The sequence below is a fragment of the Capra hircus genome, chromosome 8 (genome assembly GCF_001704415.2).
Source record: "Capra hircus breed San Clemente chromosome 8, ASM170441v1, whole genome shotgun sequence".
In the NCBI taxonomy this organism is placed as follows: Eukaryota; Metazoa; Chordata; class Mammalia; order Artiodactyla; family Bovidae; genus Capra; species Capra hircus.
In genome coordinates, this window is record NC_030815.1 from 62,536,324 (window position 1) to 62,554,081 (window position 17,758).

The following is a 17,758-nucleotide window of genomic DNA, read 5'->3' on the forward strand; positions in this document are numbered from 1 at the left end:
GGAAGGGCTTCCCTGGTGGCTCAGAGGTTAAAGCGTCTGCCTGCAGTGCAGGAGACCCGGGTTCAATCCCTGGGTTGGGAAGATCCCCTGGAGAAGGAAATGGCAACCCACTCCAGTACTCCTGCCTGGAAAATTCCATGGACTGAGGAGCCTGGTAGGCTATAGTCCATGAGGTCACAAAGAATCGGACACGACTGAGCGACTTCAGTTTCAATTAGGGAAAGAACCAGCTGAACTCATCTAGAATAGTAGCAGGTGGTGCTGCCACAGCCGTGAATTATGAATTGCATAGAGACAGACCAGAACTGAATTTTTAAATTATTGACCATTTTTTTCCTTTTCGTTTCCCCCTACATTTTCTCCATATTCGGGCTTTCCAGGGTTATCATTCCTAGCAGCTAAACCGCTTTTTTCTCTGCTCTTTCGCATCACTCCACAACGTGGGTAGGCTTTAGAGGAATGTTCTGTGAGATTGCTTGTGTACTCCCTTTCCTAACCTAAACATTTCCCCCTTCTCTGTGTCTACAGCATCACCAGACAATCCACCAGTACATGGTGACCCTGGAGAACCTGCTCTTCACTGCTGAGTTAGACCCCCACATCCTGGCTGTGTTCCAGCAGTTCTGTGCCCTGCAGGCCTAAGGGTCACTTTTTTTTCCCTTTCCTGTCAAGATTTTTTTTAAAGATCTCAAAATAATCTGTCTTATTTTTGATTGTTTGAATGCTTGCTTTCTTGTAGCATCCTGTCACTTTCTAAAAGAAACAGAGAGAGGACAGTGAAGAAATATGGTATTGATTACCCTTAGTTTCCCCTAAAATGCAGATATTCCCTAATGACAGTAATGTGATAATGCATAGGATGTATCATATATGTGACAAATACAACTTTTCTCTGATATTTTTTTCTCCTTAAGGCACAAAAGAGAACTAATTTGAGGTATGTGAAACACTAGAGGGTCAAGCTTATTTACCAAGTAGTATATAGAACTGATGAATTTATTATCAAGTAGCATAGCTTTTCACAGCTCATGGGTAACCTAACATGGCTGAAATAAAACTAAAAATGTTTTTTAAACTTTGGTATTTCATGATTTATCATCTCAGTCTACTTTAGTGATTTCTTTGTAAAATACCTCCATCTGAAATTTTCTCTTCAAAATACTTTTAATTACTGTAGTATTTTTAAGATCCTATTTAAAAAGTTACTAGAGTAGCAATTCCTAAATCTGAACATAAATCACCTGGGACTCTCTAAAGTTATTTTCTAATTAATATTAAACCACAGTCTTTCAAACACAGACATATCTGGTAGTTCTTAAGGCTCCCAGGTAACTGCAATATGCAGACAAGTTTTGGAATTATCATCTTAGAATATCTGATCTCAAACCTGAGACAGATCTGTCCAAGCTCATATAGTGAATTTCGTGTTAAAGTGTGACTTAAAAGTAGCTAGACTGACTAATGCCTAGTGTTAGATGTAGGTTTGGATTTTATTTCTGTGGAATCAGGTCCAAGTAACTACTAATTCCTAAACCTGTTTCCTATATGGTGTTGAGGCTTAACTAAGATAAGAAAAGTACATTGTAAAATAACAAGGGGTTATCTGACATTCCAGATTTCTAGCATTTTTAGTTTTTATTTCATTGAACCTTTGAAAAAAATTTAGCAATAATCCCACAACTGAAGTAGCTTTGTTCATTTATACAATATAGGTGTTTTTTTTTTAAACTTAGTACATCATAAGTTTATGGTGCATAATATATGGGGTCTCTTTGGTTTACCATATACTTAGTGGCTACAAAATATAGTCTACTCAGTAGATGGAAATTCCTAGGATTTTAAAACACCATACCATTTAAGACAAAGAATCACAAGATTAAAGCTGCATGGCAAGTTACTGGCAGGGAACTAAAAGCCAAGCGCTTAGCTAAGTGTTCTTTTGTTTATACTGTTATCCTTCCCACAAACTATGTAATTAGTTAGAAATGGCTCCTGTCCTCAAGAAGCTAAAGGATAACCATTTAAGGCTCTGGTAATTCTGACCCTAGGCTGCTTTGTAATCCTTTCATAATGTATTGCAAAGTGTGGCTACTTACATTTTTACTTGATCCACCTCCTTCCTCTTAGACCCTCTCTTCACGTGTAATGGTTGCTTCTAACAAATGCTCACTAATGTGACCCTGCTCTTATCCAGTCTGGCAAACTAGGTATATGGAAAAACCAAACCAGAGATTGAATTCTGAAGAAACAAACATTCAACAATCGCTCTCCCCACAAATGAAGCTCACAGAGACAAGAACAGCACGTCACACTGTACATCGTACCTTGCAATAAATCAATATGCTCTTAAACTGCACTGATGCCATTTAACATGCTTTTGTCCAAGTAAACATAATTTTTGTTTTCCTTGACTCTAAAGCTCACAGGAGTTACTCAGCAGTTCAAATGAAGATAAAGTTTGCTTGCTTTTCCTGGAAAGTACTTAGCAGTGATTTCTATGGCTTATTAACAATCTACAGTTATATCTGAAAATGAAAGATGAGGACAGAACCTGGCGACCTGAGTAGAGCATATATGGCTGTCAGTGATATCTGGACACCAGAACTGTCTTAGATTGATGAAGGTAAAGAGTGATTGACTGGAAGCCCACCTCAACTAGACAAGTCTTAGCTATACTGGTCTCGATAATACATGCTCATTAATAACTTACGTGTCATTTGCTATAGATTTGCCATATTTAATCATGACAGTCATTAGATTATTTATTATGTCTATGTGACAGATAAAAACAAGCCCACTGAGTAACTTACCCAAGGTCCACAGCTAGTAAATGGAATCTAAAACTATGTCCATGTGGTGGTTCAAGGGTTCCTTATCTCCCAATGCAGTTCTCAGCAGCCTGAACCCCTAGTTACTTGCCGGAAGCTTTTTATTTTGTCCAGAGAAGGTCTTGCTGCCCATTCAGAATCTATTTTTACTGAGCTGTAATATTCAGCATAGCACATGAAAAAAATCAATATTCGAAAAACATATTAACCATTTCAGTATTGAATACTTCTATAGAGAACTGTTAGTAATGACAGTTTCAAGTCTTTGGCTTTGACTTGTTTTGACTTTTGCCCTTCTTCAAGCATAATCTCCAAGAGCTGATCTGAAGAAAAACATGAAAATGTATAAAAACTTCCTATTTGTTGCAGTAAGATAAAAAGTCCTGTCAAACAACAACTTGAAGTTATCTTGAATTTGTTTTTATAAAAAAAAAAAAAATTCATGCACCCTGTTAATCAAGCACTTGGGATCAATTGCTCTTACCAGGTAACTACCCTGTAATCCTTTTGACAAGATAGGGTAATATTTGACTATTTAAACTTGATCCAAATGTCTGGGGTGATGTCAAGTTGTAGGTTACCATTCCTTTAGAAGTGCTACATAAACACAGAAGCAAGCTGTTTTCCCTCCCAGGATTATATGAGAATACCTGTAAGGCACTTTGCATAGTGTTTGCATGATGATATACAGAAAATGCACAGTGAATGTTAACAAGTTATTGCCTTTGATCAACAAACAGTTTAGCTGTTTTTCTATTTTACCCAGATTTGAAAAGGCATATCCAGACACTAAGATCTATCATAAACCCTAAGGATACAGAAAACTTGTCCCAGCAAAGCTCCCTCATACCCTTAGAGACAGACATGGTCTAGAAGACCTGGTCCAGGGTCTGGGGTGCAGCAGTCTACCACCATCCCTGCTGGTTTCTGGGATATGAATCCAGCTTGGCCAGCTTTTGCCTTTACTGCTAAAAGCTCTTCCTTCTACCTCAATCGAGGGTTTGGCTTGGTCGCTTATTTCTCAGTTTTAGCTCTAAGCTAACACTTTAAAACCCATTCTATTGCTCAGCTCCCACCCTTATTATAGAAAAAATGGTCACACACTTAGTGTTTTGCCCACCAGACCTGCTGGACCTTAACTGAAACTTGCTGTTAAGCCATAACATACATAATTATTGGAGCATTATTTATACAAGTGTTTCATTTATGAAGACTTTACATTTTGGTGAATTTTGAACAGGACCAATCTAAATTTCCACACTGTAGAACAGATCACTAAACATCACATTTTCTCATATGTCAGTTCATGGCCACACACAGTACAAGTCTTCCGGTACATGTCATCCTCTAGGTTTTCTTCAGCCCCATACTCATGTTGATGAGCAACTGTTTGCTTTTTCCATACACTGCTTCTTACTGCTCGCCGTAATTCTAAGGAAAAAATAAAAGTCAGTTGTTCAGTGGTGCTATTCAGCTGAATTAAAAATCCATTGCTTTTCAGCTGTGTTTAACCAAATATGGTTTATGCCTTAATTTTATAACAAGTCAAAACTAATGATACAGTTTAGGCAAGCCTACTTTCTTAGCTCACTAGTTTGGTCTGTGGAATCTTTCAAGTCACTGTTGGTTTTAGTTTGAAACAGGAGGTTCAGAAATGGGGTATGTGGATTCGAAGAACAGCAAGAAACTAGATTCAGAAGACATGCAAAGAATAGTTTAAGCAGCTGACTGTGGAAAACAGGATGCCAAAGAACGAGAGGGGAATCAACTGGGATGACTGAGGATAACGATTTAAGTTCCTTACAGTCAGGAGCTACTTCTCTAAGAGGCAAGTCAAACTGCAAGAAAACTAGAAAACCAAGAACCCAGCCACTCTGCTGATGTTTCATCTTAGAAAAGCTGCTTCTGCAACTGACCTTATATCTACTGAATTCTTTATTTTATAGAAGATAGCAGTATTTTAGGAGACAGACTGCTAGTAATTGTTACAAAGTACAACAAAGAAAAGAATCACTGGCTATTAAGAGCTGGAAAGAACTATAGAGTTGTTTTACTTCATTTTATTTTGCAGGTAGGAAAACTGAACAAAGATATGAATAGCAGGGGAACCCAGGTCATGTATTCCAACGTTGAGAACTTTTCCTACTACATCATACAAAACAGCCTTTTCACAAAGAAAAGAATTGTGTTGGATGTTCTGAAAAGCAACCAGGACATTCTAAAGTTCACACTGCATGTTACCTGAGGAAACCAAATGCTTTGTGTTAATTAGAAAATAAGCTAATAACATCTCAGTTTCTAGTTTAATGAATAAAAAGCAAATTTCTTCTACTCTGACCAATGATCCAGCATTGTCTTGTTGGCTGCCCTACCTAAGGGAGAGTATGATCATTACCTTCTATAATCTCAGCCTTAAAAATCAAAGTACACCAAGTAATCATACATTTTCTTTAATCCATTTTACTATAAGTAGTATCAAAACACCACTTGAATCTTTTTATGTTTAGCCTTTACTGTATCATATGGATAAGCAAACAAATAAGGCTGTGTATCAGGCACTGTTCTAAGTATTTAAACACATTCAATCCTCACAACACTGTGTCATAAGTACAACTATCATCCCGATTTTACAGATGAGAAAACTAGCGCACAGAGAGGTTACATAAGTTGGGCCTAAGGTCAAACAGGCAGAGGCACAGTCCAGCTCAGTCCATGTTCTTAACCACTAGGCTGTGCTGCCTTTTCATACACTTCCAGTATGAAAAGCACTCTATTTCAGGCCGCTTTCAAGCTTCAGTGTATACACTTCTAGATAGTTTATATCTATCATGTTCTAAACTCTCATCTTTATTCCTATATCCTCCCATATTCTGAAGAACCTTATTTTAAAAGTGAGATATTTTTAAAATAAAAAATAAACAGTATGCTAACCAGAACTGCACAGATGCCTCATGGTTTTTGGATAATGACAAGATGATGTTTCTTCAAGTTCCAGTACCTACTTTTCAGCTTTGTTGTAATGTATTCTGGCCACTTTTCCTTTACTACCCAATGAAGAAAATCTCTCAAAATGTGACTGCATGCCAATCACTAAGCTAACCTCTGTCCCATTTGAGCATTCTGTGAACTTGAGAGAGAACAAAAATCTATCTTACTATCCATAATTGTCACAACTGAACATCATGTTTTATTCTGACTTTATGGCTTTTCTTCCCATTCTTCAGCTAACCTATCAAGGTCTATAATAACAAGAACAAAGCCTGTCTTTAATATTTACTAGACATTCCTGAAAAAACTTGTGCTAGAAAGGAAGTAATAAAAAAATTTAATAAAAACCTGCTGTCTCATTTCTTGCCACTTCTTTCTCCACCTGAAAAATCTAGTCCTAAAGCCATGAGGAGTAGCAAGTAAAGCGAGCATCTGTGGTAGGGTGGGCAGAGCCCAGGACAAATAAGGAAGGTCTCCTAAAGAGGCAGCACATGAAGGGAAATTAGTTACATTCAGGAGCACCAATCAAATAACTACATTAAAAAGAATAATGGAAATCAGGATTCTGACTGTCAAAGAAAGGAGTTACAAGTAAGGAAAGGGAGAAAACCAGAATAAACCCTAAATTTTGGATTAGAACTGGGTGTGAACTCATAGGTATATAATGTATATATATTGGCCACCTGATGTGAAGAGCTGACTCACTGGAGAAGACCCTGATGCTGGGAAAGATTGAAGGCAGGAGGGAAAGGGGATGACAGGATGAGATGGTTGGACGGCATCACTGACTCAATGGACACTGCAAAGAGTCAGACACGACGCAGTGACTAAACTCAACTGATACATATATGCGTGTTTTGAGCTAGAAAGATGTGCTCAAAGAATGATGAAGACATGCCAAAAGGACACAAGAGCTGGTCTGGAGATACTTCTGTTGGCCCAAATCTGAGGCAATTTGAGCACCAAAATAATTAAGGACAGAAATTAACCAAAAGCCACTGAGAAGAACAGGAATTAATGAATCCACACCAGTAACAAATAAGCAGGGGAGAGGATGCTATCAGGGCTGACTTCCAATGTGTTAAATGTGGAATGAGTGCTGAAGTTAGAAAACAGTTTTTGCAACCATCATCCTAGGTTCAGGCAAGAACCACCCATGGATGGATGCTAAACTTAAGGGGAGTGTTGAACAGAAGCAGGTACTTACATGGTCTTACAGGAGTTTTGCCTATCAAATAAAAAATAAATATATCACCAATAAGGGCAGATGGATATCACATGCCTCCAGACGTGATACCCTGGAAAAGTCACATCAGTTATATACTATCCAACCTGAAATGAATAACCTGAATCTGACCATCAGGAAACATCAGAAAAACCCCACGTGAAAAATATTACTGTAAAAAAGATAGAGGAAGGGGAAAGACTTCTTCAAAAATGCCAGTGTCATAAATGATAAAGGCTATGAAAATATTCCAGAATAAAGAAATTTAGAAAGACTTGATACCTAAAGCCAATACCTGGTCCTAGACTAGATTTTATACTAGAATGAATAAACTACACAGGACATAATTGGGTCAACTAACAAAACTGGAATAAGGATGACTAAATAAAAATATAGATACTATACTTTTGTAAGAATCTTCCTATTCTTAGGAAATTTGCTTTTTTAGTATTTAGGGATAAAAAAGGCTGGCAATGTACATAACCTACTCTTAAACGGTTCATAAAAAGAAATGTGCAAAAAGAATGCAAATGGCATAAAGTGTCAACAACAGGTAAATCTAGGTGAAGAATATATGGGTGTCCCTTGTACCATTCTTATCCTTGCAATTTTATGTAAGTTTGAAATCATTTCCAAATAAAAACATTTTTTAAAAGACAGGAGCTAGATTGAAGGGACGTCCACTGGCCAAATTTGGGCATTAAGATGAATAATGGAAAGGAGTACAAGACCATATACTGTCACCCTGCTTGTTTAATTTATATGCAGAGTACATCATGTGAAATGCCAGGCTGGATGAATCACAAGCTGGAATCAAGATTGCCAAGAGAAATAACAAACTCAGATAGGCAGATGATACCACTCTACTTGCAGAATGTGAAGAGGAACTAAACAGCCTCTTGAGGGCAAAAGAGTGAAAAAGCTGGCTTGAAACACAACATTAAAAAAACTAAGATCATGGCATCCAGTCCCATCCGTTCATGGCAAACAGAAGGGGGAACAGTGGAAGAAATGACAGATTTCATTTCACGGGTTCCAAAATCACTGTGGATGGAGACAAACCTATATAGCATATTAAAAAGCAGAGACATCATTTTGCCAACAAAGGTTGGTATAGTCAAAGCTATGGTTTTCTCAGTAATCGCATACAGATGTGAGAGTAAACCATAAAGAAGGCTGAGCACCAAAGAACTGATGCTTTCAAACTGTGGTGCTGGAGAAGACTCTTGAGAGCCCCTTGGACTGCAAGGAGATCCAATCAATCAATCCTAAAGGAAATCAACCCTGAATATTCTCTGGAATATTGCTGATACAATACAGCAATATAATATAGCAATATTCTCAAAATATTGCTGCAGAAGCTGCAATACTTTGGCCACCCGACATGAAGAGCCAGCTCATTGCAAAAGACCCTAATACTGGCAAAGACTGAAGGCAAAAGGAGAAGGGGCTGGCAGAGGATAAGATGGTTAGACAGCATCCCTGACTCAATGGACACGAATCTGAGCAAACTCCTAGAGACAGTGGAGGACAGAGGAGCCTGGCGTGCTGCAGTCCCTGATGATGCAGAGTCAGACACAACTTAAGCGACTGAACAACAAGGAATGGACAGACTGTGACACTGACTTGAGAATAAGAATCCATGGTTCCAACTGCTACTAAAAACAAAGCTCTTCTTTCCAAAAGAAACCAAATAATAACGGTAGAAATAACAGAAATAGAAAGTCACCATTTATATTTACCCTAATAATAACTGACTCAGACAAGATCCAACCTGTGTGCTAAAACCACTGAATGAAACTTAAGGAATGAGATATTCACATAGTGTTAAGAGTCACCCCACAGATTTTCTATTAATTATACAGGGGAAAGGGTACCTTTATAATGGGGAAATCTGGCAGATACTGCCTTAGTTAAGTGATACCACGTGTCTCCTGAGGTGACTGATCCAAAGATAATCATGCGGAAACAAACTGCTAATAAACCAAATGGAGGGACATTTCGGAAAACGGGTAGCCTGGACTCTTCAAAAATTATCATAAAAGAAAAAGGCTGAGGGAAAAAAGAGACTCTGGATATGCATCATCCTTGATAGGTCCCTGGATCCAACAACTGAAAAGCTATAAAGGACACTGGAACACTTGGAGAAAGACGATATAGATTATATACTGGGTAACTGTTATAATGTACAGTTTGAGCGTGGTATTTTTTAGTCAGTAGAAAAATGTCCTCATTTATAGTAGATAAATGCTGAAGTATTAAGAATCACAATGCCTGCAAATAACTCTTAAATGGTTCACCAAAATATGTGTGTGAACGAAAGAGAAAAAAGCAAGTGGAAAAATGTCAACATCTGGTGAAATAAAACATTTGTTTGATTACAGATTAGTAATAGTTTTTCACATTACTTCATTTAAGCAACTTAAAACTTTGGAAAGTAGAGGTCAGCTACTACTGCTGAGATTGAAAAAAGGGTAGTAAGGTCAGAGGCCACAGAGGAGAGAGAAAAGGCTTGCTAGGAGACAGGGATCAAGACCATCCCCATGGAAAAGAAATGTAAAAAAGCAAAATGGCTGTCTAATAGCTGTGAAAAGAAGAGAAGCGAAAAGCAAAGGAGAAAAGGAAAGGTATAAGCATCTGAATGCAGAGTTCCAAAGAATAGCAAGGAGAGAGAAGAAAGCCTTCCTCAGCGATCAATGCAAATTAAATAGAGGAAAACAACAGAATGGGAAAGACTAGAGATCTCTTCAAGAAAATTAGAGATACCAAGGGAACATTTCATGCAAAGATGGGCACAATGAAGGACAGAAATGGTAGGGACCTAGCAGAAGCAGAATATATTAAGAGGTGGCAAGGATACATGGAAGAACTGTACAAAAAAGATCTTCACGACCCAGATAATCATGATGATGTGATCACTAATCTACAGCCAGACATCTTGGAATGTGAAGTCAAGTGGGCCTTAGAAAGCATCACTACGAACAAAGCTAGTGGAGGTGATGGAATTCCAGTTGAGCTGTTTCAAATCCTAAAAGATGATGCTATGAAAGTGCTGCACTCAATATGCCAGCAAGTTTGGAAAACTCAGCAGTGGCCACAGGACTGGAAAAGGTCAGTTTTCATTCCAATCCCAAGAAAGGCAATGCCAAAGAATGCTCAAACTACCGCACAATTGCACTCATCTCACATGCTAGTAAAGTAATGCTCAAAATTCTCCAAGCCAGACTTCAGCAATACATGAACCGTGAACTCCCTGATGTTCAAGCTGGTTTTAGAAAAGGCAGAGGAACCAGAGATCAAATTGCCAACATCCGCTGGATCATGGAAAAAGCAAGAGAATTCCAGAAAAACATCTATTTCTGCTTTATTGGCTTTGCCAAAGCCTTTGACTGTGTGGATCACAATAAACTGTGGAAAATTCTGAAAGAGATGGGAATACCAGATCACCTGACCTGCCCCTTGAGAAACCTGTATGCAGTTCAGGAAGCAACAGTTCGAACTGGACATGGAACAACAGACTGCTTCCAAATAGGGAAAGGAGTATGTCAAGGCTGTATATTGTCATCCTGCTTATTTAACTTATATGCAGAGTACATCATGAGAAATGCTGGACTGGAAGAAACACAAGCTGGAATCAAGATTCCTGGGAAAAATATCAATAACCTCAAATATGCAGATGACACCACCCTTATGGCAGAAAGTGACGAGGAACTAAAAAGCCTCTTGATGAAAGTGAAAGAGAAGAGTGAAAAAGTTGGCTTAAAGCTCAACATTCAGAAAACGAAGATCATGACATCCGGTCCCATCACTTCATGGGAAATAGATGGGGAAACAGCAGAAACAGTGTCAGACTTTATTGTTTTGGGCTCCAAAATCACTGCAGATGGTGACTGCAGCCATGAAATTAAAAGACGCTTACTCCTCGGAAGAAAAGTTATGACCAACCTAGATAGTATATTCAAAAGCAGAGACGTTACTTTGCCGACTAAGGTCCGTCTAGTCAAGGCTATGGTTTTTCCAGTGGTCATGTATGGATGTGAGAGTTGGACTGTGAAGAAGGCTGAGTGCCGAAGAATTGATGCGTTTGAACTGTGGTGTTGGAGAAGACTCTTGAGGGTCCCTTGGACTGCAATGAGATCCAACCAGTCCATTCTGAAGGAGATCAGCCCTGGGATTTCTTTGGAAGGAATGATGCTAAAGCTGAAGCTCCAGTACTTTGGACATCTCATGAGAAGAGTTGGCTCACTGGAAAAGACTCTGATGCTGGGAGGGATTGGGGGCAGAAGCAGAATGGGACGACCCAGGATGAGATGGCTGGACGGCATCACGGACTCAATGGACGTGGGTCTGGGTGAACTCCAGGAGACGGTGATGGACAAGGAGGCCTGGCGTGCTGCGATTCATGGGGTCGCAAAGAGTCGGACACGACTGAGCAACTGAACTGAACTGAGGCCTCAGGAGAGCTAGGGAAACCTTGGGTGTGGAAAGGGATGTGCCAAGCAGGCCTGCAAGCCTGAGACTGGCAAAGAGAGCAGCAGTTTGCCATGTTCCCACCTCCTGGTCCCCCTGGCCTAGAATTTCACAACACAGCAAACTGTGGACTACTTCTCTTGGAAGGTTACAAAAACGTTCATGGTAACCATCATTGTTGCTACTGATTACCTTCAGAGACTGCTTCTATTTTTCACCCAAAGGCGTTTTCCCCTAAATGCCTGTTTCAGTGAAAAATATATTTTATACCACTCTAAAATTTGTACTTCATCCAGCTTAATATCTTAATTTTGCAAAAGAGGCAGCCTGTATTCAAAGAAGCCCAGCAATGCTTATGAGGTAGACTTAAAATAAAAGAATTAGTGGAGGGAGACCACGTACAGCTAAATACCTGATGGGAGGGCAGGAAGTTTTGACACAGGGTGCCCACTGGTAACTAGAGGGGGAGAAATTGCAAGGGAATAACAAAACGTAAGAAGCTTTCATCTTATTTTGTCCTCCAGAAACCAAGGATAGGCAACTGTGTCCTTCAAACTCTCCTGAGAGAAGCCCCAAAATACCCATAAATATAACCACAGGCCCAGAATGTAAAATGTTCACAAACTGAGAAGGAGCCCCCAGATGGGATTTTCTTACCCATCTCTTTTGGGGGGAAAAAGTGCACACTAACAAACGATGAAAATTAATCATTCCGTTTTTTTTTTTTAAAGAAGGCTAACCTCTACCAGTATTAAGAGAAAGCTAAGTATAACTTTAAAGAAAACTTTACAACCACCTTATCTGTGGAAAGGAGTCATGCAAACCCAGAATGTTCTGTGTATTTGCACAAGTTCAAAGTTTCCATCCAATATCAAGGCCAACACACGTTGCCTTTATAAAAATCTAGTTAAACTAAGCACCAGTGATGCCATCATTTCTATTTCTGCCTTGTCAGACCTAAGACAGTCAATGTGAATTTGAACAATTTGAGTTTGCCAATGAGAAAATTCTCTTTACTTTATCTAAATTTATACAGACATACATACACACACCACACACCCCTTATATACTATCTATAATTTTCTTTTCTAGTAAGATCAAGTCTTTCTCAAATTGCTAAATTAGAAGACCATATTCTAAAGCAGGTAAATGTAATCTTACCTTTCTATAAAGAAGTAAACTTTGTGTCAGCTTCTTTGTGGATCAAAATCAGAAGACCAAGAGGAACCAGGTTCCAATTTCTTTCAACTAAGAAAACTTTTAGACTTGCTTTTATTCCTCTCTGTCCTGAGCCTTCTGAGCAAACTGCATAGTAAGCTCCTTGCTTCTAATCTCTACAGTGTCTACTCCACTCTCAGCCCTCTGTGGCCTAGTCAGGAGGACAGGAACATATCCACCAACCTCTAAAGCAAATCAACAAGAAGAAGCCATAATTAAAGAAGGCACAGCATTGACCTCTGCACATTAAACACCAGAAGACAATGGAATAATGCTTATACAACTCAGAGAGAACTCAGGCTTTCAAATGCAAGAGAAACAGAAAAACATTCTTAGATTTGTAACAGGGTCTTGGAAAACATACCCCTCTAGTAAGCACTTAAGGAATAAACTAAAGAAATCAGTCTTAAGAGCTCCAGGAAAAACTTCAGGGAAAATTCAAACTCTTCAAGGATGAGGAAAATGCACAGTAGTTCATCTGGTGGTTAATAGCAGAAATTTAACATAGTGAGAAATATAGCCAATTATATTTGAGTTTATACTTATTTTAAAAATTATCTAGGCTAATTGTGTAAATCTTGAAAGAAATGTTCTATTCATGCTATTTAGTAGGTGTGACTATCTTAATAGAACTGTTTTATTAAAAAAATAAAGAAATTAAACTGATGCCTTTTGTTGCCAGTCAAATTATCAGAATTCAGCCGCCTTTAGTGAACATCTTGACCAAACTATAGAAACAGTATCTAAGTAAAATTATAGACAGACCCTTTTCAAAAAGTATTTTACTCTGAAGGTACAAGTTCTTAATTCCTTTATCTGTATATTACTGTCTATGCCAAAAGATCATAGGGAAGTGGTTTAAAGAGGCAGCTGAAAGGGAAGAGCTGAGAGGATTCAAGGAGCTGGAGTTAACAAAAGCCTTTAGGCTGATATATGATTAGTCTATAAATATGCCCTCCTCTTTCACACCCCTTAAGGTACCTTACCCCTCCTATCAGGGGATTCCCTGATGCTGGAAGAGAGGAAGGCTTAGGGTAAAACACGGAAGAGATTAAAGAAAAGGACCAAATTCAAAAGAAGCCTTTCCAAATCCTCTCAATCGGCCCCACAGGTGTTTTGGAAGACTGTGGTACAGCAGTGGCTAATATGGGGATGATCCTGCGATGAAATCCTCTTCCACGGCACAGGCTGCTGTCGGAAGCCCCTCTACAAAGCCATGAAAATGTGCTTACTCTCTGATTCAGGAAGCATGTTAAGTAACTATAATTTATATAAAGATGTATTTATCATGAGATTATCTGTCTTAATAAACTTCTTTTAAATTCAACTTTGATTTTTATTCTTCACTGTTAAGTTGATCAATTTATATATCAAAATTTTCATTTGTAATAAAAATTAAGAATGTCAAATTGGAAACTTGAAACACACCTAACCCTTCTCCCCATCCCATCATTAAAGAATAAAGTAATAACTGACAAATATGTGAGTAAGTCCAAGGATATACAAGTGAATTTTTTACCTGCCTCTATTATATAATATCTATCGGGGAAAAAAATGAAACTTCTCTAAAGAGTGCTCTTCTAAAGCAGCACATGCAGAGCTGCCGCGTTCTTATACAGGCATAGTATCTCACAGTAATATTAGCTACGGTGCCACGTTCTTACAACAGGCATAATATCTCACAGTAATATTAGCTACGGTGCCGCGTTCTTACAACAGGCATAGTATCTCACAGTAATATTAGCTACGGTGCCACGTTCTTACAACAGGCATAATATCTCACAGTAATATTAGCTACGGTGCCGCGTTCTTACAACAGGCATAGTATCTCACAGTAATATTAGCTACGGTGCCGCGTTCTTATACAGGCATAATATCTCATAGTTATATTACCTACAGTGCCGCGTTCTTATAACAGGCATAGTATCTCACAGTAATATTAGCTACGGTGCCACATTCTTATAACAGGCATAATATCTCATAGTTATATTACCTACGGTGCCACGTTCTTATAACAGGCATAGTATCTCACAGTAATATTACCTAAGGGATACCACTCTGCCCTAGTTCTCGTCTAAGCAACTTACATATAACGTCTCATTGATTCCTTACAAAAACTTTTATATGGTGGGTGGTATTATCATTTTTATAGTTGAAGAAACTGAGATACAGAGATAAAGGATAGATAAACTTTATGGACTTCATAAATGTCCAATGGTGCTTCCGTTTTTATAAAAAAAAATTTAAGGGCCTATGCATAAAAAAGAGCTGGAAAAACAGACATTAAACTGTTACTGATGACTGTCTCTGGGTAGTGTAATTATGGGCTATAAGCTCTTTGTAGTTTTCTAACTTCTCTGTATTGCACATGAATTACTCTTATACTGAAAAGGTGGAAAGCAGTACCTCACAATAAGAAGAAACAAAGTAGGCTGACATTCTTTTTTTTTTTGGCTCTTTTGTTTGTTTTTAAGACATTTCAGCTATCTTCATTCATCCTCCAAAACCTCTTCTAAATCCTAAAAAATAAGCAAAATTACCTATGATGGCTAAGATACTCATTTTAAATGAATCGATTTAGTATATGTATAACCCTGTATATACACAGAATATATGCTATTTATATAAACTAGACACCTGAGTGGGACTCTACGGTTACTAAAGAACATTTACGCCTACTTATTCAAGACTCTCTTTGGGGCTTCTGTGCTACAGCAACAAGTGCTCTTTGCGCTCCTCTAACAGCCTATGCTCATCACTATCACAGTATTTATCACATTATGATGACTTTACCTGTTTTTCTCCTCTAATAAACTGATTTCAGCATTTGTATCAGCACAGTGCTTGGGACATAGTAACTATTGGATACACTGGTGGACAGATGGATAGACAGACTTCGGCACATATGCATACATGGATGGATGGATGAACAAATAAATACAGAGACAGATAGACAAAGGAATGGAGAGTAACACAGATAGACAGATGTATGGTCAGAGGAATGAGTGCAGACTCGCAGTCATAACATCTTGGCTCCAGTCCCAACTTTCCAGAAACTATGTAACTAGTCACTCTACCTTTCCAGGTCTTTTTTTCATATAAAAATAAAAATGATTAGACAGACTATCTGACATTAGAAGGTACCTTCTAGTTGTTAAGTTAGATGACTAAGACTTAAAGACATTGCTCCTTCACGTTAAGCAATTAGAGAGGTTTCCTGGTAGAAATCTCACTTTGGATAACCCTGTGGGTCATATTTAAGACTGAATTGATGCCAAATCCTTAACCAGAGGCACATGCCTGACCCTACTACCATTCCTATACAAAGATATGACTCATTTTAAGATGAGGGCTTACATGCTTTTATAGAATTGCAGTATTGTGAGATTTGGACTTAAGACTCTCAAACACCAACCTACCCAAACTTTAAGCCTTTTGTTCTTAAATTCATGGAAAAAAAATAAAATTCAATTATATCTTTAAACTGGAGGAACTTAGCTAGAGGCTTTTTGCAAAGCAGTAGAGCACAGTCCTTCATGATGTAAATGCAGCCACTTACCTTTTACTTTTTTATCAAACTTCTTCTGTTTCATTTTTTCTCGATTTTTCTGTCGAACTTCCTTCGCTTCTTCTAATGCTTCCTGACTACCCCAAACTTCAAGAGACCTCTTCACAATCTGAAATACAGAATCCATATTTAAGTTAGTTGTGATTCATTGCTGTAAAATAGTTATAGTTATTAAATCCATAGGTCTCAAAGAATGATCAAGTAAAACTTTACAAATATTTATTTGAAATTTATAAGATTTTTAAATACTGATAAGAAAAAACTCTAATAATATCTATATCTAAACTTATGAAACCCTAAGTAAATAAATGATGAATCAGATTACATATTTGAGAAGCACAATAGAACCAGGGATGCCTGTGTATATATAAATAAAGCTGCCCTCTGAGTGCAATTGCTTTTTTGTATTCACATGAATCAAAGATTTGGTGAATTTTGGCAGGATCACCAAAAAAAAAAAAAAATTGCTAACCAATTAGCCATAGCAGATCTAAATATGAGGTCATATCTAAAAATCTCCCATCATAGGAAATCAATCAATGCTACTCTACTTCTGAATCAATAACTGTTTACATCCATTCAACTAATTTTGGTCTTCAAAATATTAATTTTTTAAAAAAAACTTTGGTAGCTGAATGATCTAAACAGTCTTTATTCTAGTTTAAAACCTTTGAATTTTATATATCTATAATACATATTAAATATTATAAAGAGTATATACATAAAAATACTCTGCAAATATTTATTTACATTTAGGGAAATAATATACACACTGAGAACTTGCTCGAAGTATCTTTCACAATATGTTAAGGGGACCAAAATGTGCATCAATAAAGCCAAACTGAAATTTCGTAACACAAAGTGATATATACTGTTATTTCATAAATTCTAACACCACATTTCCCACAATTTAACATCCCTGAAAATGCTGCATCACTAATGTACTTAAAGGTATTTTAACAACTGAGTCAAAAAGTGGTTCAGAAGAACTGGACTCTGCATGTAAGGAAGTTTAGGAATACCTTAATAAATCTGTGGTACCTGCAATTTCCTTTTTAAGCACACACAAGCATGACTTACAGCAAAAGGGGAAAAGAAAAAACTGCAGTAAGTCTGATGACACTAGTTCAGTAAAATAAAAGCACCAAGTGATAAGAGAGCACTGGGTTTGTTTAAATACCAGTACTTTTTTTTCATTTTTAATGGTACATAACCGTGAATCTTTTAATCAACAGTGTCCAACACTTAGCGAAAATTCAGTGTATGTTTGGTTTTACACGTGGCTTCTTTATTAGAACATACAGGATTTTCTAGTATATTCCAATCAAACTGTGCTCTAAAGCAATGCCTCCCAGTATTTTTCACATAATGGCATGAAAAAGAATATTATGATATCTGTACCATTCTGGGATAGATACAGGAAACTGGAATTAGATTCTAGGAAATTCCTGAATTTTTTTT

The 17,758-nt window shown here is 37.7% G+C and overlaps 2 protein-coding genes across 4 annotated transcripts in view; one reads left to right on the top strand and one right to left on the bottom strand.

Moving 5' to 3' along the window:
* NCBP1 (nuclear cap binding protein subunit 1) overlaps positions 1-2,351 on the top strand; it is a 37,846-nt gene extending 35,495 nt beyond the window's left edge. The window contains exon 23 of the mRNA XM_018052200.1: positions 529-2,351. Within this exon, the coding sequence (XP_017907689.1) occupies positions 529-642 (114 nt within the window). The 3' untranslated portion in view covers positions 643-2,351. The remainder of the gene's footprint in view (positions 1-528) is intronic.
* Positions 2,110-17,758, bottom strand: part of XPA (XPA, DNA damage recognition and repair factor) — a 32,246-nt gene continuing 16,597 nt past the window's right edge. The window contains exons 5-7 of one of the 3 annotated variants that reach the window (XR_001918454.1): positions 16,289-16,406; positions 12,673-12,914; positions 2,110-4,259 (exon numbers count right to left, since the gene is read on the bottom strand). Coding sequence is in view for 2 of the 3 variants with exons in the window: in XM_018052206.1 (XP_017907695.1) it covers positions 4,111-4,259; positions 16,289-16,406 (267 nt within the window). In the remaining variant the exon portion in view is untranslated. Of the gene's footprint in view, positions 4,260-12,672; positions 12,915-15,170; positions 15,249-16,288; positions 16,407-17,758 lie in introns of those variants that run through there. The other 2 variants (XM_018052206.1, XM_018052208.1) reach the window with 2 other exon arrangements.